The sequence below is a fragment of the Chionomys nivalis genome, chromosome 6, assembly GCF_950005125.1.
Source record: "Chionomys nivalis chromosome 6, mChiNiv1.1, whole genome shotgun sequence".
In the NCBI taxonomy this organism is placed as follows: Eukaryota; Metazoa; Chordata; class Mammalia; order Rodentia; family Cricetidae; genus Chionomys; species Chionomys nivalis.
Window position 1 is genome coordinate 86988255 of NC_080091.1, and position 24578 is coordinate 87012832.

Sequence of the window (24578 nt, forward strand, 5' to 3'; positions counted from 1 at the left end):
TTCTCAAAGGAAACGTAAATCATAAAAGTTATTTTCAATATCGATGAGTCTGAGAAACTAGAGATTCCAATACATAGCTTATGTGGAGGCTTCACTTGAAGAAAGAGTAGATGCATGGACAATTTTCTGGGCTGTTGGACCACGATCTCCAAGAAAAGCTTTCCCAGTCACTGCTTTTTATAGGAAAGAAGTTGTTTGGAAAATTGACAGTGGCTCTTACTATTTACAATAGTTGTGATGCTGCCTTTCAAAGCGAGGAGTTCTTGCAGACTGTCCCTTTTTGTTGAAGACCGTGAAAACATCTGTAAGAATGTGTTGCAAGGGGCCTTTTCATTGAGAGATGGCAGCACTGTGTGACTCTGACACTCCCTGAGGGACATCTTACTAATAGAATCCAACAGTGCTTAGATTCGAATTTGTAGTTCGAATTTCAGTGATACTTACAAACGTCATGTATGTTCTCCTTCCATCAATGCCTGAGTCAGGTGGGAGACCTGTCCCTGCCCTCGGCTAGCTGGGACACTCAGGAGAGCAGGCCCTGCACCTCACCTAGGCAGTACAATAGAACCAAACCCTATTGGCAGAGGTGTGGGTGAGCCAGCCCCAAAGTTGTGAGCATGGGAGAGCTGTCCCCATTATTCATCTGTCTTGAGGTGGCATGGGTGGGGCAGAGATCCTCCTTCCTTGCTGTCCATCAGTGCAGGTGGGAGAGCTGTTCCTACCCCTCATCAGCTGTAGCACTCTGGAGAGTGGCCCCTAAATCTCCCTTGGGCAACCCAATAGAGCTAAAGCAGAAGACCTGGCCATGCCCCTTGTTCATAGCTGCAAGGGGTGAACTAGCCAGGGCCAGGACAAGGTGCTGGAGAGTCCACCCTTGTGAGATGACCAATCCTGCAACTACCCAGGCCCGGAACTGGGGCTATCTATGTGTTGGTTCACCCCAACCAACATCCACTCCATCTGTGATCTTCTGGAACACAGTGGAGATGTCGGGGACCCAGGGCTACAGGATCTCCACAGCATAGGGTGACAACAGGATGTCTAGGAAGAATCCCAGCGAGGGCCCATGTCGTGACCATGACCAGGGGCCTCAAATCAGACCAGCGATTCTTTTCGATAACACCTGAATGCGATATGGATACAGGGGTTTCCTGCATGACTCACTGTGTCACGTTGCAACTTCAATGAGGAGATTTTCTCTTTCCCCTACTTTCTCTCCCCCGCCTCTTTTCTCTTAGATTTTATTTTGCTTTATTTTGGGGTGGAGAGGAAGATGGGTGAGTTCAGGAGGCATGATGTGAAAGACATAAAGAATAAATAAAAAGTTGTATTTTTTTATTCTTTGAACCATGTGTCAAAGTAGTACAGCATACAGGTTTTATTAAAATAAGGGTTTAAAACTAGAACAAATCAGATAAGAGGTTTATTAGACAATCTGTACTCTCCAGTTGTACCAAGGGCTATACACTGCCTGTTTGTGTGTGTGTGAGTGCGCGCGTGCGCATGTGCACACGCTTCATAATCTAACCTATGAAGTGGGCTAGCCTGGCTTCAGTTCAGCTCTTTCCTGCTCTGAGCTTGTAATACTTGAGTGTGGAAAGATAGGAGAGGATTCACATTAATGGGGAAGAGGTTAGGAACCTTCCCTAGTTTTCTTGCTAGTAGAGAGGTGCTGGTAGAGATTATTGTCTTGATGGTGCAGAAGGTTCTGGTTTTTTCATCTCTGGGATGCTGATTCAAAGTGTGCTTTCTATTGTTTACTCGAGATTTTGTGTAGTCCTTATCCCTTTGAGCTTTACAAAAACATTAGTTAAAAATAAACCATCATGTCTTTGTCTCCTGTGACAATAAAAGGAGATGGGGGTAAAGTACAGGCAGAATAAAGCTGAAGACATGCTCGGGATTTTTCTGATGGTAGACCACCTGCCTAGCGTACAGGAAGACCAGGGTTCCAGCCCCAGCATCAAAGGATAGCCAAAACAAATACCAACCACTTATCTCCACCTCCTCCCCTGCTTTCTTGAAAGTCCAGAAGTGGACTGAGTAGGAACATGGCCTGTGTAAGATGGAGCAAGATCGAGACAGTATTTCTATTTGTTTTTTGAGTGCTTCAAGAGAAAGTAGCCAAGTGAAACATTGGTGTGCTTCTGTTTGTGTTGGGATGGGGCACAGTCTAGTAGGATTCTGCATTAAGTTGTTCTGTGCCTCCAGATAGGCGAGATTCATTCTCATGGCACGTTCTCCTTTCCTGCTTTCTCAACAGTAACAAGCCACTAGCCAATCGATGACAGGACGCTAGGAATTATTTTTACATTCATATAAACCACTGTGATGTTTAAGCTACAACACACAGGAAGCCGACAAAGATGCCTGAGAATATACTGAATATGTGTGGCAGGCTTGTGTACTGAAGGAGTGTGCAGACATGTTGCTCACTGATGACTGTTATCATCACAGTGAAAGCCCAGAGTGACATTCAGAGTTCTACATCTCCCACCTAGGATCTCTCTCCCTCAGACATGCAGGTTCTTGAATTATGACAGCCACAGGGAAGTCTCCCTGCCCTGATGCTGTGCCCCTGCCTTTCCTGCCTGGGTCTTTGCCTGAGCTGTTTCTTTCAGCTACAATGCCCTTCCCTATAGACAGCTTACACTCACTTTCTATTTCTCTGTAAATTTTGTCTCTTTGGGACTTGATAATGCATGTCTGTAATCCAGTGTTCCTGTGGTGACATGGGAAGTAGAGAGTGAGACATTCCTGGAAGTTCAGAGGCCAGCTAGTCTGGGGCATGCAGCAACAAGCAGCCTGTCTTAACAAAATGGAAGGAGAAAAATCAATGTCTGAGATTGACCTCTGATCTCAACCGTAACACACATGGGCACACGTGCGCACACATGCACGCACACGAGGCAGAACAAAGGAATCAAGGAGACCCACAGACTCAGTGTTCATAGACTCAGGGGACTGTCACTGCCGATGGCTTCAGCCCTAAGCACAGAAGAGTGAGAAGCTCTTAGGGAAACTCCTTCACGGGGTTTCTGGTTGTCAGAAACAAACTCCTCCCTCAGTGCCTCTTTCTCACGTTGTCACTGCTCTCTATTGTTCTAATTTGGTACATGTTCTTGGAGACCTTGGTGAAGAGTACATGAAAAAAAAAGCCTGCTGAATAAATAATAGCACGACTACTACAGATTTAATTATAGCCATACAGCTGCCTGTTGGAAGTGCTGTTCTGGGGCCATATGGCCGCTTGGTGCATTTGAGCCCTGGAAAGACCTGGCTTCAATGTTTCACAGAGGACAGGACTGAGTGAATTGACAGTAGCCATTTGGAAGGCAATAGATAGTACACTTTTCTCCTCCCCCCTCCCCCCACAGATGTTGATTGACAAGTTCTTGTTAAACTCGAATCTTTTGGTATTAGAACATCCATTCACACACAGTTGAGGAGTTAGGTGGACTTATCAGCCCGACATCTGATTTTTGTTGCCTCGTGAGAACTGATGACTGGAATTACTCCCACATTTAACCATTGACTTCTTTCCAAAGGCATTTTTAATAGGTTATCATTTCAGTTGTTTCTTCTCTCAGTGGGAAAAGATTGGGGGTGGGCTCAAGCGACTGTCTGTTCTTTTAAGAGTGTGACCGTGAAGAAGGCCTCTGGTACTTCTCTGGGTCCCAAGAAAGCCAGGAACGAGTTCTCCCAGGTCCCTTCCAGTTTCAGAATCTTCTGAGTAGGAGTAAGAGGGAAAGATTCTCTTACCATTGATACATTTAGGGGACAGAGGTAGGTTTTCCTGACCATGGTGTTCTGTGGCTCCCATCCCCCAGTACTTAAAAAAAAAAAAAACCACATTTTTCATTCCTTGAGGTACAAAACTCTTCTAGTTTGAAGGCTGTACATCTCTCATCCTTAGAGAGGAATAGTATTGGTTTTCATTGAGCACATTTTTAGTTACATGACTTTGATATTTAAGCATTTCATATCAAGGATCCATTTGTGATCCTTTTATGATTAAACTAGTTAAAAATGTGCTATGAGATACAGGCTCAAAATTACAAGTAACTTGAATGTGCCCATGAACCCCCTGCAACCTCAACAGGGACCCCACATTAGAAGCTGCTGCTACTCTTTGTTCTGAGTGAGGGGGCTGCAGGTAGAAAAAAGTACAGTAGCAGCCGTGAGGTCTGAAGCCTCAGCTCTGAGGTTTATATGGGGCCCAGGCAAAACTTTGCTGCATATGTGGGCTGTTCTGGGTCGGCCAAGGTCAGGTGATATTTGGGACAGTGATTTTTTTCGGTTTCTTCACAAGAAAAGCATTCTGCGTGGGTGTTTGTTTTCCTAAGCTATTAACTTTCAACTCTTGGTTGCCTGCATTGCCTCTGATGTCTCCCCTCCCACCTTTCATGCCTGGGACGTCTTGTTTCTGACAGAATCGTCTGTGTGTTTTATTAGGTGCCCTGTGGGGTGTGTGCAGAGGAGAATACATGTAAACCATTTCTCCTTAAACTCTAATTTTCTCCTAAAGTCACCAACCCCACAATGTTAATTGTGTTTGTTTGTTTTGACTTCCTCTGGTTGTTCCCTGTGCAACCTTTCTTCCTTCATGACAGCTAGAGGTTGCCGGGCAATGAAAAGAACCCTGTGTTGAAAACCTTTCTTTTGGGGGTGAAAGCGGGAAGACTATTAACAAATGCTGCCTTTTAGATATTAATAGGTAGATCCAGAATTAGAAATAAAGGATTTCTCCTACTTTGCTTTGCTGAGCACAGTTGTTCAAGGACATGTGTGCCATTCTGAGGGAATTCAGATAAATACAATGGTGCCGTCATCATGAGGGATTATATTTATTTTATACAGTACTCGCATTGAACCACCCACGCTCACCTCAGCCTTCAGTCCATCTGATGTGGTAAACCCATCATGGGAGAATAAATACATTATTTTCAAAGTCAAAACTCATGAATGTATACATCTGGCATGAGTAACTTCCCTGGGGAGTTTCCAAACAATAGTTACTCATCTTTAAGTCTGAGCTCCAAACTGAGGGATCACTTTTCTCTTCAAAATTTGAATTTAAATTGAAGATGTGCAAGCAGTGGTTTATTTTATTCCTTCTGGAAAGAAAAGCTTTATTTTGCCCATCACCTCTTTCTGGGTTTTTGAGGGTTATGTTAAGACCATCTTGCAGTTCCAAAGTCACCATTTTCAGGATATCTATTTTTCTAACTCTGGCACAATCCTATAAGCGGCTCCATTGTAGCATAATACTTGACGTGCAGTGCTGTCTGCAGATGAAGAAGCTAACTCTGTTTTTATTAGCAACTGTTCTTTAGGTTCAATAAGGGCACAGGTATGTTGGGTGTCAGCCACACAGATGTCTGTTGAGTGTCAGTCAGATGTTACTTAAGGGTCTGAATCACCAAGGTTGCTGCAGTGTTCACCTTTTCCATTGAGGAATATTAGGCTTCCAGTCCCCATGTGGTACTCCCTTCAAGGCTCTGTCTCCTTCTTCAGCTCCTTTACCTAGGCATTGTGTCTAGTCTACCTTCTGCTTCCCCTGCAATGGTTTCACTCTCTGGGCACTGTTGAGGCTGTCTTGATTCAGAGTTGCTGCATTTCTTCACAGGCTATGTTGGATATGCGTGAGCACTCGAATGTAACCTCCTTTACTCCTCTTAACAGCTTTCCCAGGTAGTCTTTGGGGACCCCACTTTACAAATGAGGAAACCCAGCTTAAAGAAATGAAGCAATTTGTCCAAGGTGTCTGCCTTTTGTGGGGAAAAGCTCAGAGCTGCTGACCGCTCTGTCCGATTAAAAGATGGTAGACAGCTAGCCTTTGACCGGACTCTTGGCTTAGCCTTTTCTCCTTTCGTGATCTCACGCAAGGGACTGTAGTCTCCACACCTCACTTTCTTCATGGACAAATGGGGCCAGAAATGATGGCTGGTTTGCAAAATTGGCAGAATGATGCATGAGGCGTTCCTGACTCACTGCATGGCTTGTGATCATTAATAAGAAAGAAAATTAGTAATCATTGTCATTATTACCATCAGAAATTTACAAATAATTGTTGAAGTCCTTGTGTCTTTGGCTAACAAAGGTACATTCCCATCTTAATAATATGATATTTAAATCTTAAGTGAAGAAGGAAATAATTTTGTAGGTGGGCTCCAAAGACAAGGACCCCTTTCCAAAGCTTAGAAGAAACTCCAGCAAGATATAGCACGTGCTTCTGCAGGAATTAAAGAAAGACATTGGGTCATGGTTGGCAATGCATGGTTACCTATTCTGGAACGACAAAAACACCTTTACTTTATTACCGAAGACCTACCTCCTGCAGTGTGCTAGCACCCAGGGGTACACCGTCTATCCGGCTCCATTTCATACTTGCCTCTGTAAAGGATTCTGACTCTATAACCTAGGATTACTCACGCAGGATTAATTAATTAACCTGGAATTTTGTGTTAAATGTTTCCTGAGCACTTACTTCAGGGCTTGGACAACAAAGACCAGGGAAGCAAAGTTGAATAATAATGTGATTTTTTTCCCTCCTGAGTAAGGGTTTCTTTGTCTAGTTTTGGAGCCTGTCCTGGAACGTGCTCTGTAGACCAGACTGGCTATGAACTCACAGAGATCCACCTGTCTCTGCCTCCTGAGTGCTGGGATTAAAGGAGTGCACCATCACTGCCCAGCAAACAAACAAACAAGCAAAAAAAAAAAAAAACAAAAAAACAAAAACAGAAGTGATTTTTTTTTTTTAGAGATACTTTGTCTTCTTTAACATGCTTATGGTCTAGTAAGAGTCAGAGACAGTTTGTCAGTGGTGCTTTGTGCCAAATACAATCACAGCGGACAGAGTAGGGAATGTCTGAGGAGAAGGAGGAAATCAGGTCCAGACTTAAGCACCAGACTAGTGTGAGGAGGTGTAATTGGAACGGTAGCATATAAGGAGGAAGCAGGGATGCAGACGGTGGGAACCTCCTACCACACAGAATAATCTGTGTCTCAAGTTCATTCTTGAGACATAGAGTGGATAACCTCTATTTACGATTTGTGAAGTTTATGACCTATAAGGAAGTAAAAGAACTTTGGAAAAAAATCCCCCACCTCAGCACCCAGAATTTGCAGGTTCTTCTTTTTCCTTTAACCCTTTCCAAGTACTATTCTCTGCACTTTGGCTTTCTTCACCCCAGCTTCTCTCTCTGAGCCATTTATTTTATGCACTTCAATACTATTAATATTTTCAAATGTGTTCGTCATGATTTTTTAAAGGTTATTCGTGCAGATGGTTCAGCTCTGGTTTGTTACATGAAAGGCTCAGAGAGTTTTAGGTCAAGAGCTTCTAAAATTGAGGTTGTCAAATATATCAGTGAGACGTGTAAGAAGTTTACCACACAGTGACCTGGGCAGACGGTCTGTATTCAAGTCCTGGCTTAGTCACTTAGTATTCTGAGTTTAACGGGGATGCTTACATCTTTTGGATCTCAGTCTTCTGCATCTTTAAAATGATAGAATGCATTTTTCATAAGTTATCTCTAAGAATTCAATTAAAGTAACATACATACTTTAAAATTACTAAAAGCTAAACGCGTGTTTAACAGTGTTATTTTTTTATATAATACCAGACACAAAATATGACTTAGAGATTCAGATCCTTAAATGAGGTCATTGCTTGAAATTTCTTCCTGTTTAGGAAATCAGACCCACTTAGTGTTCGTTATATTTAGCTTGATAGCCATTTGTAAACATGTCACTTTGCAGTCTCATTTGCATTAATGGCGGTGAGATCTCTAAATTTGGAAAGAAAAATTGTAAAATCAAATTTTCACCTTCAGGCAATTGTTTTCACTTTGAAGTTGTATTTTTTAAAAATGGAAAGACAGAAGTTGAGGAGTGTTTTACAAAGTAAAAGTAGAGCCACACAGCCTTCAGGGCGCGTTCGTTGACTTAGTGGCTCTGGGTGCGCTCAGATTTTGTGTATTTTGGAACCCTCAGACTGCATTGTAGATGGTAAGTGCCAGTTACATTGTAAGCGATGGTGAACAGTTTAGATTTTATGAACTCTCAGGAAAGAGCTTGTTTTACCTCCTTAGACAAGTGAGCTAAGATGATACCTGTCAAATCATAAAATATAACCAATAGGCTTTATATATTTGCTTGTTTTCCATTTTATTGATTTTTAAATTATCATTTGTTTCCTTTTGCCTTCCCTAAAGTTCACAGGCTATTTTGTTTGTTTCATTTATTACGTGTGTGTGTGTGTGTGTGTGTGTGTGTGTGTGGATCAGGCCCAAGACTTTGTGCTCACTAGGTATGTGTCCTGTCATTGAGCCACATATCCAAGCCGTTGTGTATTGTTTTATTCCCCTTGATGTACACACATAGATCTTTAAATCTTCACCTTTCTTTTAAAAGGCTTTTCATTAAGGCCATGGATTTTAGTTAGTGTACCGGTTTGGCTACATTCTATATTTGAATAGCTCTAAGACGACTATTTTGCCTTTATAATACATGGTGCTGCAATCCTACATCTTATAGTCAGTAATTTAAGATGTTATAAAGTCTTTTTGAAGCTTCTGTCTTAGAGCTTTTGCCCGGTAGCTCTACTTTAAGGCTGTGGCCAATTTCTGTTTGTTTCTCTTGCATACCAATCAGTTGATCTGATCCACTAATAAGCCTGGTAATTTCTGACTAAATACCACTGGGAAGAGAGTTTGCTATTACAGATGATGCTATCTTCCTTCAAATATCATTTATTTTGCTTTTGGTTGACATGTAAGTTGAAATGGGCCCTGCAAGTATTTAGTGTGGTGTTGGCAGAGACTGCTTTTTCGTTTCCTGGCTGCCCAGACGCAAAATAATCACACAGAAACTGTATTAATTACAGTACTGTTTGGCCAATAGCTTAAGTGTTTCCAGCTAGCTCTTACATCTTAAATGAACCCATTTCTGTTTTTCTGTGTAGCGCCCCATGGTTGTGGCCTACTGGTAAGGCTCCGCCCAGCTTCAGGCATCTGTCTCCTGCGTCAGCTACATGGCATCTCATTGACTCTGCCTACTCATCTATCTTTTCCAGCCTGGCTATATTCTGTTAAACCATTGGCCAAAAGCAGCTTCTTTATTAGCCAATGGCAATAAAAACATATTCATAGCATACAGAGGGAAATCCCACATCAGTTTGGAATCATACTCACAGGTAGCTGTGTCTCTATGCAGTGAACTAAATATATAACTACTAATTTCCAACAGCCATACAGAATCTAAGTTATGAGAATACCTAGGTTGATAGTCACTATTGCGGCAGAGACATATAACTGAGTCCATGACACAGAGACAGTCTCCTAATCAGTCACATAGATGAACATCTGGAGTTGTTTCTTTCCAGTCTGTTGCTTTGCTGTAAGAGAAAGCAACAAACGTGCCCATTTTTAGGGCACGTCTCTGCAGGTAATGGGCAGAGGCAGAACACGTTAAAATGATTAGACCGTAGGGATTTTTTTTTTTGTCATAACAATTAATTTTTACATAGAGTGAGTAGATGCATTCTCAGAGAACACAGTAATTCACAAATGACTGTTATGCCTAGGTTTTCCCCCCATTCTTTGGTATTCCTTAAGTGGTAAATTTCTGAAAAAGACAATTATAACATAGTATATTAGGCTTTTCTTAAGAATATCCCAGTGGGATGCAAATGCAGGGTTATTATATATATAGGTTTAAGATTTGAGATTGAAAAGAGGTACTTCTGACAAGTATGCCATGATAATGTGACAAGCGGAGAAAATCAGAAGCAAACAGCAGGCATGGTAACTACCTGACCACTGCACAGAAATCATCTGCACGGAAGGATGTGGCACCAGGGTCATGGACAATGATGTTGAGCTTGCCAGGTCATTTTGTTTAGGGAAGAATTACAGCTGGAAATTCCCGAAAGAAAACAAGACAATAACCAGAAAACCAAAAAAAATGAGGACAGAAAGAGAAACATTAATAGCAATTCCAAGAAGAATTTTTTTTTTTTTTTTTTTTTTTGCATAGGTAGACAGGACAGTTTCAATATGTGGACTTGAGGAGGGGTAAATTGAGAAACCACACTTTCCTAGATGTAATTATTTTAAGGCAATAATGGTGGGGGATAAAAAGGAAGGTTTTGTTTGTTTTTGGTTTTGGTTATGGTTTCTGGTTTTTTGAAACAGGGTTTCTCTGTTGCTTTGGTTCCTGTCCTGGAACTTGCTCGGCAGACCAGGCTGGCCTTGAACTCACAGAGATCCACTTGCCTCTGCCTCCCGAGTGCTGGGATTAAAGGCGTGTACCACCACCCCCTGGCAAAAAAGAAAAGTTTTCATACCCGCCACTTTTCAGAGGATGTGGTTGATGGGATCTGTTCAGAGGTCATGTGTTAGGGTGAGCACGGGGCAAAGGGGGTTCCAGGGCCTGCTGTTCATCAGTGGTTATAATGAAGAGTGATTAGGGTTATATTGTGATGGATGCCATCTGCGAAACTTAACTATTGAAACAACTTTTCCTGCAAGAGGATAGGAAAACCCAAGCTCTGAGTGGTGAGTGAAGATTTGACCGTTTCAGTGAGCTGTGGGCTGCTGTCCTTTGTGAATGAACACTGTTCCCATCTTGGAGCAGATCCGTCATTCCGCCATGTCTACACTTTCTTCTGCGTTATCTGTTCAGAACTTCCAGTCTCTTGGCATCCCTGTGCCATATTCACTACCTTCATAAAAATCTCTGTAACAGGAAGGATGCTTAAGAAAGAGTAAGCATTCCTAGCAGAGGGCAAGCTGTAGAGGTCTAAGAAATTGGGCAAGATCTTATTACGGAGGAAAGAATACATTAAAAGCTAACTCAAAGTATGCACACATCTGGATGCATTGCTCATATTAAAATCTGGCAAAGGAGCTGAGAGAGAGAGAGAGAGAGAGAGAGAGAGAGAGAGAGAGAGAGAGAGAGAGAGAGAGAGAGAGAGAGCACAGAATTGCTGAGCTAGCCAAAGTATATTTTGGTGATTATAGCTCCAAAGACAGCTGTTTGGGATTCGTTTCTGTGAAATCAAGGTTAGCTAAAGGGATTTCTCTGCACTGTGTGTGTTCTTGTATTTGACCCCTGCATACACTCCAGCCAGGGCATTCCCTCAGAGAAACAACTAATGACCTATAAGGAAGGAATGTGTCAGACTTTGTCTTTGGAATTCAATCCAGATGATTTTATTGGGAGACTTTCAGCCCAATTTTTAAGCCTTGCATTTTGTTCTTTTTCTCCTGGTCTGTTATTGCCTTCCGTGATGCCTTACTGTTTAATATGTGCAATTTTCTCTTAGTCTTTTATGATTGTTCAAAGTTTATTGTATGTATCAGCCCGGAATTGGCTTTCATATTTCAGCCATTACATTTTCCTTTATCAGATATTGTTGCATCCCTTAAAAAGATACCATATGAGTCAGTACTTGACAAGTCAGTAGCATGGGGTAGATTTTTTAACTTTGACTCAGAGAGGCACCTTCCTTGAACCTTGTGACTGGGTGTGTTTACTGTGTTTTGTGACTTCCCACTGTAAAATAACTTTCACGTTATTTATGTGTCTTCTTTCAGTACAGCTATTTCTGAATCTGCTTCTTCGTGACAATGTGAATTTCAGGAGGGTGGGATCTGTCTGTTCCCCACAGTGCTTGCCGTTATGCCCTGAGTGTTGCAGGTGTCTAGACATTTTGAATAAGAGAGTGGGGTTGGATGAAAGAGGAAAGCCTTTCTATCCAAGGCAACATTTTGTGACTGGATCTCATGCCGTAATATGCTACATCTTCCCGCGGGAGACGAAGCCCACAGGCTTATTAATGTTGCTAAGATTGGCTGTGGTACAGAAGCCTTTTCAGTTTTATGTAACCCGGTACTCCTCAGCTCATCTGTCAGACACACTGTTGGAGCTGGGCTCTTCCAAAGTTGTCGAAGCCTGAAGGGGGATTCAGTGGCTTCCTAACTGGGGCAGGATTCTTAGAGGGGCTGCAGGCCTGAAAAACTGGGACTAGGGTCGTGGTTCTCCTTCTCTCCACCCATTTCTCTCCAGCTTTTGTGTGGCTTTTGGTTCTGACCTCACCTTTCCCTCGGGTGATGGTCCTGAGACCTTCCTTCCAACATGGTAGGGCACAACCACTACTAACGGCAGGATATTGGTTTTAACACACCTAAATACAAGTTTTGTAACAAAAGCATTCTTTTTTTCTCATTTGGATCGTGCATGTATCCCCCTTTTCAGTCGTTCTTGTTAGGAAAGGACTTTATTAACAGTAGCCCATATCGAGGCCTTTTGTTTACCTTTGTGGCCCGATGGGACTTGACTGACTGACTTCCTAAAGAAAGAGGAGGCCTGCATAGATGACTCACTGGTTAAACACTTTCTGTAGAAGCATGAGGTCTAGAGTTTTGAGCCAAAGAGGTGGGTGGGGGAGCCCACTTATTGTTGTAATATGAGCGGCAGGGCTGCTTCCCACCGCCACCCGGCTAGCTTTACCCGAAATAATTACACGGAAACTGTATTCTTTTAAACACTGCTTGGCCCATTAGCTCTAGCCTCTTACTGGCTAGCTCTCATATCTAGATTAACCCATTTCTATAATCTGTGTAGTACCACGAGCTGGCTTACCAGGAAAGATCTTAACCTGTGTCTGTCTGGAGTGGGAGAATCATGGCGACTCCTGACTCGGCTTCTTTCTCCCAGCATTCTCTTCTGTTTACTCCGCCTATCTAAATTCTACCCTATCAGAGGCCAAGCAGTTTCTTTATTAATTAACCAATGAAAGCAACAGATAAGATACAAGACCCACCTCCATCAACTTATCATTCCTCCCCAGGAGGCTCAGAGGGGGGATTACCAGAGTAAGTTGGCTAGTGAGACTAACCAAGTTGGCATAATCTGGATTTTATTGAAAGATCAAACTAAGGGAGAGAGTTGCATGGATTATATGGATGAACAACATCAGCCTCTGGCCCCTGCATGCATACACACACCCTTAAATGCCCATATACATGGAAACAAACATATATACACATGCACATAGACATCTGAACTGGAACAAAGTAAAAATATGTAAAAGTAAAAATAAGGAAGGGAAAGGAGAAGGGTGGAAATAATATTTTCTTTCATTCATTAGGCAGCTGTTAACGTTTCTTCTCGGGTTCTCTTCGAGGCTTAGGGAACGTAACGCTGAGCACATTAGGTGACCATTTCACCTCTAGGGAGCTGATATTGGGGTGGGGAGGTAGGTAGTGAAGATTAGAGGTCCATATGGTAGGTTCAATAAGTACAGAGAACAGCAGTCAAGGCAGAGAGAGGAAGGGGGAATGTTTGTGGAGAGAGGAAGTTGACAGCTCGACTCACATGAGTAGGGAACCTCTCTCTACTGAGAGAGGGGCTCGTAGTATATACTGAAGCGAGCCTTCTGAGGAAGGGAGCCCTGCAGACCTTCTGGTAGAGGGAAATAGCAGCTGTGACGGAAGGGCATGTGCTGAGCAGGCCAGGGGCATGTGGGTGAGCACACGGAATGGTTGCTACTGCAAAGACCAGGAAAAAATGGAAGGAAATCAGGGCGTGGGGTTTCTGGCCTCTAGATGATGCTAGGGCTTGGGAGTTCTCTTGATGAAATGGCAGCTAATAGAGGGTGCTGAGTACAGGGATGAGATGGCCTGGCTCCCGACACATCTGTTTTGACTGCCTTCATTAATTGCTGGGGAACAGAGGCAAAAAATGGCAAGCCAGGAAGGAAGTCAGTGCCACAAAGATCATCCAAGGAATGCAGTACTCCCAGTGGACACGGTTAGGTGTTCAGCAGGCTAGCATTCTACGTGTTTTGTGAGCTACACAGTTGTTGCAGTTGAGCCCTAAAAGCTTCTATAACTTCTCTGGACAGTTTGATGGTCTATTGATCTGATTTTCATTGCTACAGAATCCATTTCTTCCGCTCTTAGTATTTATTACAAATGAATTATGTGTAAAATGAGTTTATTCCCAACGGGCTGGGCTGCTCTTACCTTCCTCGAAACATCCAACGTAAGTATGATTCAGAAATGACTGCTGAAGTTCCAAGGAAGTGGGCTGAGATGGTAGAGCAAGCTGTGTTCAGACAGCCATAAGTACAGTAACCACAGGGGATTGCAGTCAGCACGCCTGGCTACTTGTCGTCAGGAGTCTAAAGAAGAGAATGGGTGTGCAGTCAGATGCTTATGTGCATTGTGTTCTGTGTCCATAAAGAAGGCCTAGTTTGGAAAGAGTTTGAGGCTTTATTTTGCCTGTGTGTGGCCCACTCAGCCATACTCCTGTCTGCTTTGTATGATTGGGAGCCATTCATTAACTTTCTAGGTGATAAGAATTTTGACTGCCTGGTGGTAGTAGACCTTTTATGGGGCTGCTGTTTTCATATCTGTGTTTAAAAAGTACTTAAAAACATCTTTTTAGTGTACAAAATAATGGGGTTTCATTATCTTTTCATATATCTGTGCCATTGTCCTTTGCATCTATGCAGCCCCCAACTGTCCTGTCTTTCCTCCCTCTTGGTGGTCTCTTCCCATCCCCTAACAAACCCCCCTTTGTGCTTTCATGGCACTATCACGCATATATGTATATGTATCTGGGTCTATGAAATCCCTATGCGCATTCGACAGAAGATGCAGTGATTTGTCTTCCTCCTTTTATAGCCTCTGAGTCCCTCTCTCCCTCCATTTAGACCATGTCCTTATTATATTTTTCATTTTATTTTTATATACATGTATGCATGTGTGTGTATAAAATTTACATCAAGATCACATATCTGAGATGTGAGAGAAAGCATGTTGTATTTGTATTCAGAATTTTATTTCTTTCAGTTAGCAAGTATCTTTAGTTTGGTACAGCTTTCTTATAAATGGCATTATAATATAATTTTAATACAGTTTATGTGTGTTGAGTGGTAGATGTTTTGGAAAATTCCATACAGCCTAGTGTAACTATGTTGCTGATATCTGAGGATATGCACTCTGCTTTGCTTTGTCTGTATATTTATTTGGATTCCCAGTGTCTTGGTCCTAGCTTTTTTGCTCTCTGACCTCGGGACTGCCTTCGCATGCGGTGATGATGAAGGTGATGGAGGGTCTAGAGCACTAGAGATCTGTTTCCATGCTGTATATTTTCCCCAGTTAAGAAACTCTTAAGTAGAGGTTGCAAGGAAAATGTTGACACAGCCTTCTTACTAATTTGGGATATTGAGCCATGCCTGCCTCTTCCCGTCTTAGCAATAATCTAAACTCACTGGTGCTTTTGACTTGAAGGGTAAGACATAATGGGTTAAAAGTGTTTATCAGAACACTTTTTGTGTGTTCTTTTCAAGTTCTTATCTTTATCCATCCATTGTTGCTGGAGTAATTCCCTTGAACTGTATAAATGAATGATACGTATTAGACAAGCTTTCAGATCGACCGTGTCCAGCAGCCTTCTCTGAGAGAGAAAATGGCTTCACACTCCCCTTCATTCTCCAAACCCTTCCCTCCCCCTCACCGCCAGCTCACTTTTGGTTCACTGCAGAAATACGAATCCTCAGAAGCCCTCGTCCCCACCTAGCCAGTCTCTCGAATCACCCACGTTCAAACTCATCCAGTCTGCTTTCTTGGGAGGATTGTAAGCTGTGCTCCTGTGTACAGTTGACTCTTCTATCTGTGATACAGATACCACCCCTGCTCGGTAGTTCCAGGATGTTTGGTTTGCAGTTATTTTTGTAGTTATTCTCCACCGTTCCTATAGCAGCAATCTGCCTCCATTAGCTCATTCTGTTCACTTCTACAGGGCTGAGATAGCCACACTTTTAAACTTATTTCCATTTTGCACTCCCTTCCACCGAGACCCCCGGGGCTCATCTTTTCTTTGTAGCATTAGTTTTTAACATAATGGTCTGTGCTCCGTGATTCACATTGTTCATTCAGTTGGCTCCCTGATTCCCACTGTCCCTACTCTTATCAAGACTTCCCAGCATGGCTGTTGTGCCAGGTTCTTTGATCCACTCTAACATGTCACCGTTTTGGAACCTCCCCTAGCCTAGGATGCAGCTGCTAATACCTGGTTATTATTTCAGCCTTTCCTCTCTGGCCGTTGGTACAGCCCTAGCTTTCCTCTTCTTCCCCATTATCTTTTGCAGTGCTTTCTGTCTCTATGAAGAAGGAAAAGTAGCTCAGCGTCTGGGCCTTGGTGCTCTTCGCAGCCTATACACAGTGTATAATACACTGGGGTTGTATTATTCTGTTCTGTGGCTTTCAATACCATGGCTCCCAAGTCATGTTCAGATTATGTAGGAGACATCTTCCTACCTACTTAAACTCTTTCTCGCGGCCTTCAGTGACCCATGTCATGGTCCCCATTGTACATGCAGCTTCGTTGTCTCGTCTCCTTGTTGCTTGTTAGCTTCCCACTCTCGACTTCTTACTTCTTTAGCCACCAGCTTCTTTCCTGTTCGAAGGCTTTCCATTATCCCGTTGCTTGTATGGTGGTTCAGTCTAGGTCTTTGCACATGGCTTATAACCTTTCTCCACTGTCAAATGTCTTTCTTCAGAAGCCTTCCTCGGCAGTGCTGAGAAATAGTACTTTCTTATCTATCCCATTTTCCTTCTTAGTACTTATCATTAATTCAAATCATATTTTATGTCCCCCAAAGTAATATGAACCTAATAGGGGATAGGGAATGAGTCTTTCTTTCCTGCTAGCCCTCTGACTTAGATCATTGTCAGTAAATTCTCAGTAGTGTATTGAGTGACTGAATAAATCGATTAATGGAGGTATGTTGCATACTAATATATGTGTGTGTATAATATATATCCCATGTTATTGCATCTTTGGTATTTTTTGAAGGGACAGATAAATGTTTACTATAATGTAATGGTTAATTGTAATATAAAAGTGTCTGGCCAAGTGTGAAGACCCATTTGAAGAGATTTCCTATGAGGAATGCATATGATATATTATCTTCCTCTTCTCTCTCTTGAAATAAATTGTATTTTCTTGGCCCTTCCCATGCAGCTGAAGAATAAATTTATGAAAAAGCTGCCACGTGATGCAGAAGCTTCCAACGTGCTCGTCGGGGAGGTCGACTTCTTGGATACTCCTTTCATTGCCTTTGTTCGGCTGCAGCAGGCTGTCATGCTGGGTGCCCTGACTGAGGTCCCTGTGCCCACCAGGTAAGCTGCTCTCCCATCCCCAGGGGTCACAGGGTGGAAAGCGCTCTTCCTTTAGGTTAATACACTCAGTGCACGGGAGAGGTTTCCTTTGAAATGGTGCCTGTTTATGCTTTATGCTCTCAAATTCCATGTCACTTGACTAGTAATAATAATGGCAGTTATATTAATTGATTGGCCCATGTGCTAGTTTCTCCTTGAGGGCCACTATTTTAGTATGCAAACTCCAGTATTCGGATTTAACAGATGGGTACAGTGGGCCTAAATACCTTTTCCACATTGATACAATTAGTAAATGGTTCAGAGGACACAGATATTTTCATTTCCTCTGTCTTACCTGAAAATTTTTGCTGGGCTCACACAAATAGATGGACCAACACATAGATGCGTGTAGAATGTGTCAACATATAGACGCGTGTAGAATGTGTCATCTCTCCAAACATTTAAATTTGCACGCGTTACGTTAAGCAAGCCATTGTGCATCGTGTTTATGTCGCAATCACATCTCAGTCTGCTGCTCTGTACCCTAGAAGTTGTCCTTAGTGAGTCAGCTGCTTGACCAAAGCACGTGATGCGCTGGAGAGACACTAACGCCTCACTTCGACTTGTCCCGAGAAGGATGTTAAGGAGGAATTCGTAGTTTCAGAGTTGACATCAGGAAGTCACTGCCAGTTTGGGGGAGGACTGTGCTTCCTGTGAGTCCCAGGGCAGAGTTAAGCGACTTGTTTTCTACACGTGAACAGGAAGGGCTATGGATTCCCCTCAGTGGACTCAGACGGTCTAAGCATGGTTAACCAACAGTGACAAGAGGTTCAGGGTTTGTTCTGAGCCAGGTTAGGAAGGAAATGAGAAGCCAGTGTCCTGAAACCCTTCAGGATCAGCCACTCTTCCTGATCACGTGGACGAATCCTCCCACTCATCGTTTTTAAATACCTGGGGCAGACGTTGGCCGCATAGTGTTGGAAAGGAGGCCATCACAGCTGTGGTGCAATTAATGGGATTATTGTGATTGGTGTTTTCTGTAACATTCCAGCGGAGTCTTGCAGTTCTGTCTGAGCAATCACCTGGCAAGCCGCTGACTCAGAGGATGGCCGGGGGCCAGCTTGGTGCCCCAGTGGCTTTCTGTATGTCTCTGCACTAACTTTTGTGGGGCTTGAAAGAGAAGACATGCCGAGAAATGTTCAAGAAAATTGCTCTTACTTTTTCGTTTTTAATACTTTTTTTCTTTAGACACTACAAATAAAAAACATTTTAAAGGCCTTTTGTGTAACAGTGATCCACATACACAAAGTTGAAACTGTGACCATTTGTGTGTCTCTTATCATCCCCTCCTGTCTGCCTCATTTTTTTCTTCATTCTCTTCTGTACCAGAGGGAGGTATTAATTTAGAGTTGAAATATGGCGTCATCTGGAGAGCAAGAGGAACGAAGCCATTTATTTAAGAGAAGTGAAGGGGTGTAATTCAATATCATAAAACTATTTTCAGGCTGTAATCTGAAAAATATACCCTTAGATATTAATATTTTTCCAGGAAATATTTTATCTGTTTGCTACCCTCTGAAGCACGGTAAACTGTAATCACCCAGTAGAGACTCTCCTTAGCTGTTTTGTTTTGTTCTGTTTGTTTGTGTATTTGTGTGTCTGTGTATGTGTGTGTACACAACACAAGGATGTTTACTATGGCTACACCCTGTGAAATCCAGTAAAGTCAATCCCAGGAATAATGTATAGTCACTGTAACAGACCCAGCCTTTTCTCCTTGGTGGACTTTAGCTTCCACACGGATCTGTTGCTTTATGGGCACACACACTCTCACATGCTCACGGTTCTGTTGCTCTAAGGGCACACACGCTCTCACTTGCACATGGTTCTGTTGCTCTATGGGCACACGCGCTCTCACGTGCACATGGCTCTGTTGCTCTACGGGCACACACGCTCTCACGTGCACATGGCTCTGTTGCTCTAAGGGCACACGCGCTCTCACTTGCACATGGTTCTGTTGCTCTACGGGCACACGCGCTCTCACGTGCACATGGCTCTGTTGCTCTACGGGCACACGCGCTCTCACATGCACACGGTTCTGTTGCTCTACGGGAACATTTGAACAGTCTTTCATTGCACACGTCTTTTCATGTTTATTTTTCTCGTGTGGAGGAGAGTTATGCTGTGTGTGCTACTATTGCTCTTCCTGAGGAACAGTTTTACTGTTCTGGGCCCTCTCAGAAGTGAGGTTCTCAGGTCACTTTCCCAGCTAAGCTCACGGGGTTCCTTATACTTTGTTTCTTGTGGTCCACTGTGGCCTCCAGTTGTAGCACTGTGGCTGGGAATGGCAGGCTGGCCAGGTGTCTGTGTAAAGGTGGCTTTGGCTTTTCGTGTCAAAGCAAACACAGCAGCCTTGGATGTCGTGTGTGTAGGTAGTGTTTGTGATGTTTCTAATATCTCGAAGGTGCATTTCTTGCTGTCCACTTTATATCCATTCACAGAGACGTATATAGGAACTTTTTTTTCTTATTACCATTTAGCAGCCTTGGAATTTGGGCAGTGGAAAGATTTGCTCTTCATGCTAGAGGGAGGACTTCACATTTCTGACATTGTGGCCAAAGCTCAGGGCAACTTCGAGAGGTATCTAGAATGGGTTTTGATAAGACACTTCAGGATAGTAAGAAGTAATAACTCTAAATCAGTTTGTCCCTTTTAGTTCTTGATCTAAGACTAAAGCTAGTATGTGAGCTTTAGTTATCTAAATATTATAATACTTGTCTCTTAACATTTTATAAGTTAGCACATATTGCATGTTGTAATCACCTCATTACTATGAGAAAGAGCCTGTACTTAATAATTTAACAACATTACAATATTTTAGAGAGTTCGGGACAGTATTCCTGCTATGGATTCTGTCTGTGTCCTGCACTGAACATAAGGCAATAGTGATGGGGCGTGGTCCTCATGAGTCAATTGTGGAAGCTGCAAGTTAGCTACGTCTTCCAAAGCTGCTCCTTTGATCACGGCCTATTTGTTCACTGATGTTTCAGGGAATAGAGTAAGGGATTGCTACATGCTGGGTTTTTCTAGAAATAGTTGTGATCTATCAGGAAGGGGGCACATTCCTTCTGAAAAGACCGAGTAGCTTAGGAAGACTGCCTCCTTTTCTGAGACTGTGCTCACTCTACCTGTAATTATTTGTGAACGTGAGTATAGCCTCTGGTTTTGGCCGCGCATCACCTGGTGTTTCTCTCGGTTGTGAAGGATGCCAGAGGTATCCTCTGGAGGCATGATTAGTTACTTGAAAACCTCACAAAAGTAGGAAGGGGACTTCTGGAGAGGACTAGGAACCATTATAAATCCTAGCTCTGACATTTGTAGTTGTGAGGGAATAGACCAAACCCAGCAACATGAGTTCACTGTTTTTTCCCTGAGCTGTCAACATGGACTGTTCACTTCCAGCCACACCAATGTGATGTTTACTCCTAATTTGTTAATAAAGAAAAAGGCTTCTGGTTAAAAATAACATCTGTCCATTGACAAAAGCCAGCTTGTGTCATAAAAGGAGTTCCAGTACATTATAAAAGCTGAGTTTGGCAGGATGCACGTCCGCCGTAGAAGCTGTAACAGCTTTTGCTCCTTTGATGGTGGAAGGGGGGCAGGCATTCGGCAGAGGGAGCTTCAACTTTCCAGGCTTGCTCCCAGATGTGGTTGCCTCCAGCCTTGCATCTCCCCATCTTCATTGCAACAGTGCTGTGGATTAGAAGCCGCTTCAGCTCTCTGTTCCTACAGATGAAACTCTTAACTTACAGTGATATCCCCATGATGCCCCTCTGCCCAGAGTTCCTCCTACTGTCGTTTCAGGGCGTAGATCTCTGAATTGTTCCTAACTGAAATAATAAAACTTTTAGCTCTGTCACGAAGTTGCTTCTACTTGGCATTTATTGATATTTTTATAATGAAGAAGTGTCTTTTTTATTTTAACCTAGACACATTCCTCCTGGGTTACTGATCCAGTACAATTCACTTACTGTGGCTTATTGTTATAGTCTATGTTATAGCTACCATTAGCCTACTACTCACTTTCATTCTTTGGTCTTATTGAGCAAAGACAAAGCAGTCAATGCTTTATAGAAAATGTATGCTCTTGTGCTAACTTGGTGGCTCCTTTACTCTGTCAGCTCTTAGCCCTATCCTCTGCCTAACTTTGTGTTTGAGGAATATTAGTGATCTAGAGTATTTCCTCACGGAGAACACAGTATTTATTTAGGTTTTATTGACATGTTTATCAGCTGATGGCGAATCCAGGTATCAGTTTCCAATGGGTAGAGGAGGGTTCAGCAAGCTGAATTCATACAGAGGTACTGGAGAGAAGCGGGGGGTTGGAGATACAGTGTGGTCCTGAGAAGGTTTTAATGATTGCACCTTGTCTGAAACATTAATATTTAGATACATGGAACCAGTAAAAGGGTCAGACAAGAGAAACCTAGGAAAGATGTATTAAACAAAGGAGCCAATGTCACGACGCTTTTCCTATACCTGTCCATTTAGCCTAACGCTGCCATTTCTGTCATTCTGACATGGTGGTTTATAGACAGGCAAGCAGAACTGGCAAATGTAACCAGTACTAATTTAAATTTAAATTCTTTTCTTAATGGGACCTCACTTTAGTGTCTAAATATTTTTGCATGTGTTCTGCTAAGAGAAGTGACTGCTCCCTTTAGGCCCAAACCAAACCAAAACAGTACTTTACCGTTGAGAAAAAGGACATTGTGGTGCCTCACTGCTGTATATGAAGTGTTAACTCCAGGGGAAGAAAATGCTAAGCATCAGTGGAAGTGTTGGAAGAGCTAAAGTACAGGTCTACTAGGGATCACTTGAGCAGACTTCAGAATTGCCGATTGCCTTTGCTGTTCGTTCATAGTGCCAACCTTTGACAGCGAGTCTTGCCTCCACCACAGGGCGGGTTCTGAGCAAATAAGTACTGGATGGTTTTATGATTATTCTGATGACAAAGATCTGAGGATTCAAACTTTGGAGGACATTTGTTGCAATCTTAACTCCCCGTCCTTTTTATTTCCTTATCTTCTTTAGAATGGATTTTGCAACTGAAGAAAAGGCCTCATATGCTTAGGACTGTTTTAGAATCGATGGTGACATTTATTTAAATCCTTTTCTTTTTAAAGTGAATTAGGGAACTAAATAAATGAAAGTAAAAGTCAGTGAGGTAAGCTGCTAAACCATTCCTAGTGCCACCAAATCTTATCTACTCTTCCTTGGTTTTGGTTAAGTAAGAATGCACAATTCTTTTCCCAAGAGGGACCTGTGAAAATGATTACTGGATAGATTTTTGTCTACTGAATCACAGCCTCAGCGCATCAGAAGGTGCGTGTGTGTGTGTGTGTGTGTGCACACACACACAGACTTGTTAGGGAAGAATGGGACGTAAGATGCCCCCTGCCGCAGTCTTCCCTCTCCTGATTTTGTTTCAATATTGGAGGTTGAACCAGCATCACTGTTTGTAGCTATGTGCTCTGTCCTCAGCCCTGTCCTTTATGAGCACAAACCTTGTTCTCACCTACCATCTTCCACACCCTCAGATTCCTCAGTGCTAAACAGGATGAGCTCTGTTTTTGCAGAAGGTTGTGTGGGAATTTAAATCAGGTTGTGAATGTGCTTCGCAGGCTCTGGGAAGCTGTGCAAACATATGATGCTGTTGTGTGTGTTGTCTTCGTTTTCTCCCTGTTAGGTAAGATGTGAGCAACAGCAAGGCAGGAAGTATCCCAACGTCACCTTTTCCACATCTTTTTCTTATTCACTTACTTACCATGCTCCTTCTTCCTCAGTGGAGACATACGTCTTTACCATCCACGGTGAGCAAGGGACTACTTCCAAAGTGACAAATTCATCTCTGCTTATTTCAGGACATATTTGACCTGCAGCAATTCTTTTTATGTTACCAAGAAATTAAATTTGGAAAGGAAAGTGAGGCAGCCCCAAAGGGCTTTGAACTGTCTGTGGATGGTGCTTTTCTCTCTCTCTCTCTCTCTCTCTCTCTCTCTCTCTCTCTCTCTCTCTCTCTCTCTCTCTCTCTCTCTCTCTCTCTCTCTCTTTCTCTTATTTCTTTCTCCTTCTTTTCAGTGTGGGGCTTACCTGGGAAGGTTTGGTTTGCACTGAATCCCACTCATCTGAATAGCAACACTTCCTAAAATAGGGAGGAGAGCATGTATTTCAGTCTGTGCTGGGTGCAGAAAAGTCAGAGAAATCAAAAAATGAACTAAGTCTTTGTAGTTAATTTGTGCCATGGATCCTAAAGTCAGTAGAAATGAAGACAACAGACCATTTAAAACATCAAGATCAGCAAAACTGTGACATTTATATGTAACCCTTTTCCTGCTCAATGAAGAAAAAGCTCTTAGGTTTTTGCTATGCCTTCAGATTAACTCAGTAATACTGTGTGGAAGTGGAAAAGAATGGCTTTCCTGTCCCTTAGCATCAGATCTTTCTTTATTTTAAAGGTGAGTTCTAGAGGCGAGGTAGGTCACTCAGTCCTGTAAAGTCTACTTTACAAACATGAGACCTCAAATTCAGATGGCATCACCAGTGTAACAAGCCAGGTGCAGTGACGTGTACCTGCAATCCTAGGGCTGAACAAGCAGAGACAGGAGGATCCCTGGCACTTGCTGGGCTGCTAGTCAGGCTACGTCTGTGAGCTCCAGGTTAAACGAGGGACCCTGTCTCCAAAACTAAGGGGAAGAACTGCTCAGGAAGACAGCTGGCCTGTGGCCTCCACCGGCACACACGAATGCATGTACTCGGGCACATGCATAATACAGAGGGTCACTACAACTAAGCTTGTCGTGGATTAAGAAAACAATTTCTCCATTTGATGAAATGTTACAGCCTTTGCTTCTCTCCTTCTCCATTAGGTTCTTGTTCATTCTCTTAGGTCCAAAGGGGAAAGCCAAGTCCTACCACGAGATTGGAAGAGCCATCGCCACCTTGATGTCTGATGAGGTACAGAAGCGGGGCAAGGGGATGTGGGATCATCTTGATTGTATCTGTCTAAACTGCCAATTGACTGCCATGGTTCATTACAGTTACAGTTATGTGGCTCTTGACAGAATGACACACAGTCATTTGTGGAAAATGAGCTCCCTTATGTAGAGTAGCTTCAAATAGGTAAGGCCTGGGTTTTGTTTTTTGTGTTAGAGTCTAACACAAAATGCATTTCCCTCTTTTTTTCTAAAAAAACCTATTTAGAAACTATTCTAAATTTCTTCAAAATGAAATAAATGAATATCATTTGCTTTTCCTATTTCTTGGTTGCTGTGTGATGTTTTAATTCAGTTATACACTTTGGAATACTCTGAGGCACAGTAGAGCAATAACAATTAA

General features: G+C 42.7%; 1 protein-coding gene across 4 annotated transcripts in view; it reads left to right on the top strand.

The window, feature by feature from the left end:
• Positions 1-24578, top strand: part of Slc4a4 (solute carrier family 4 member 4) — a 420169-nt gene that overhangs the window by 287324 nt on the left and 108267 nt on the right. For all 4 annotated transcript variants that reach the window (XM_057771897.1, XM_057771894.1, XM_057771895.1 and 1 more), the window contains 2 exons: positions 17044-17201; positions 24110-24197. In XM_057771897.1, coding sequence (XP_057627880.1) covers positions 17044-17201; positions 24110-24197 — 246 coding nt within the window. The remainder of the gene's footprint in view (positions 1-17043; positions 17202-24109; positions 24198-24578) is intronic.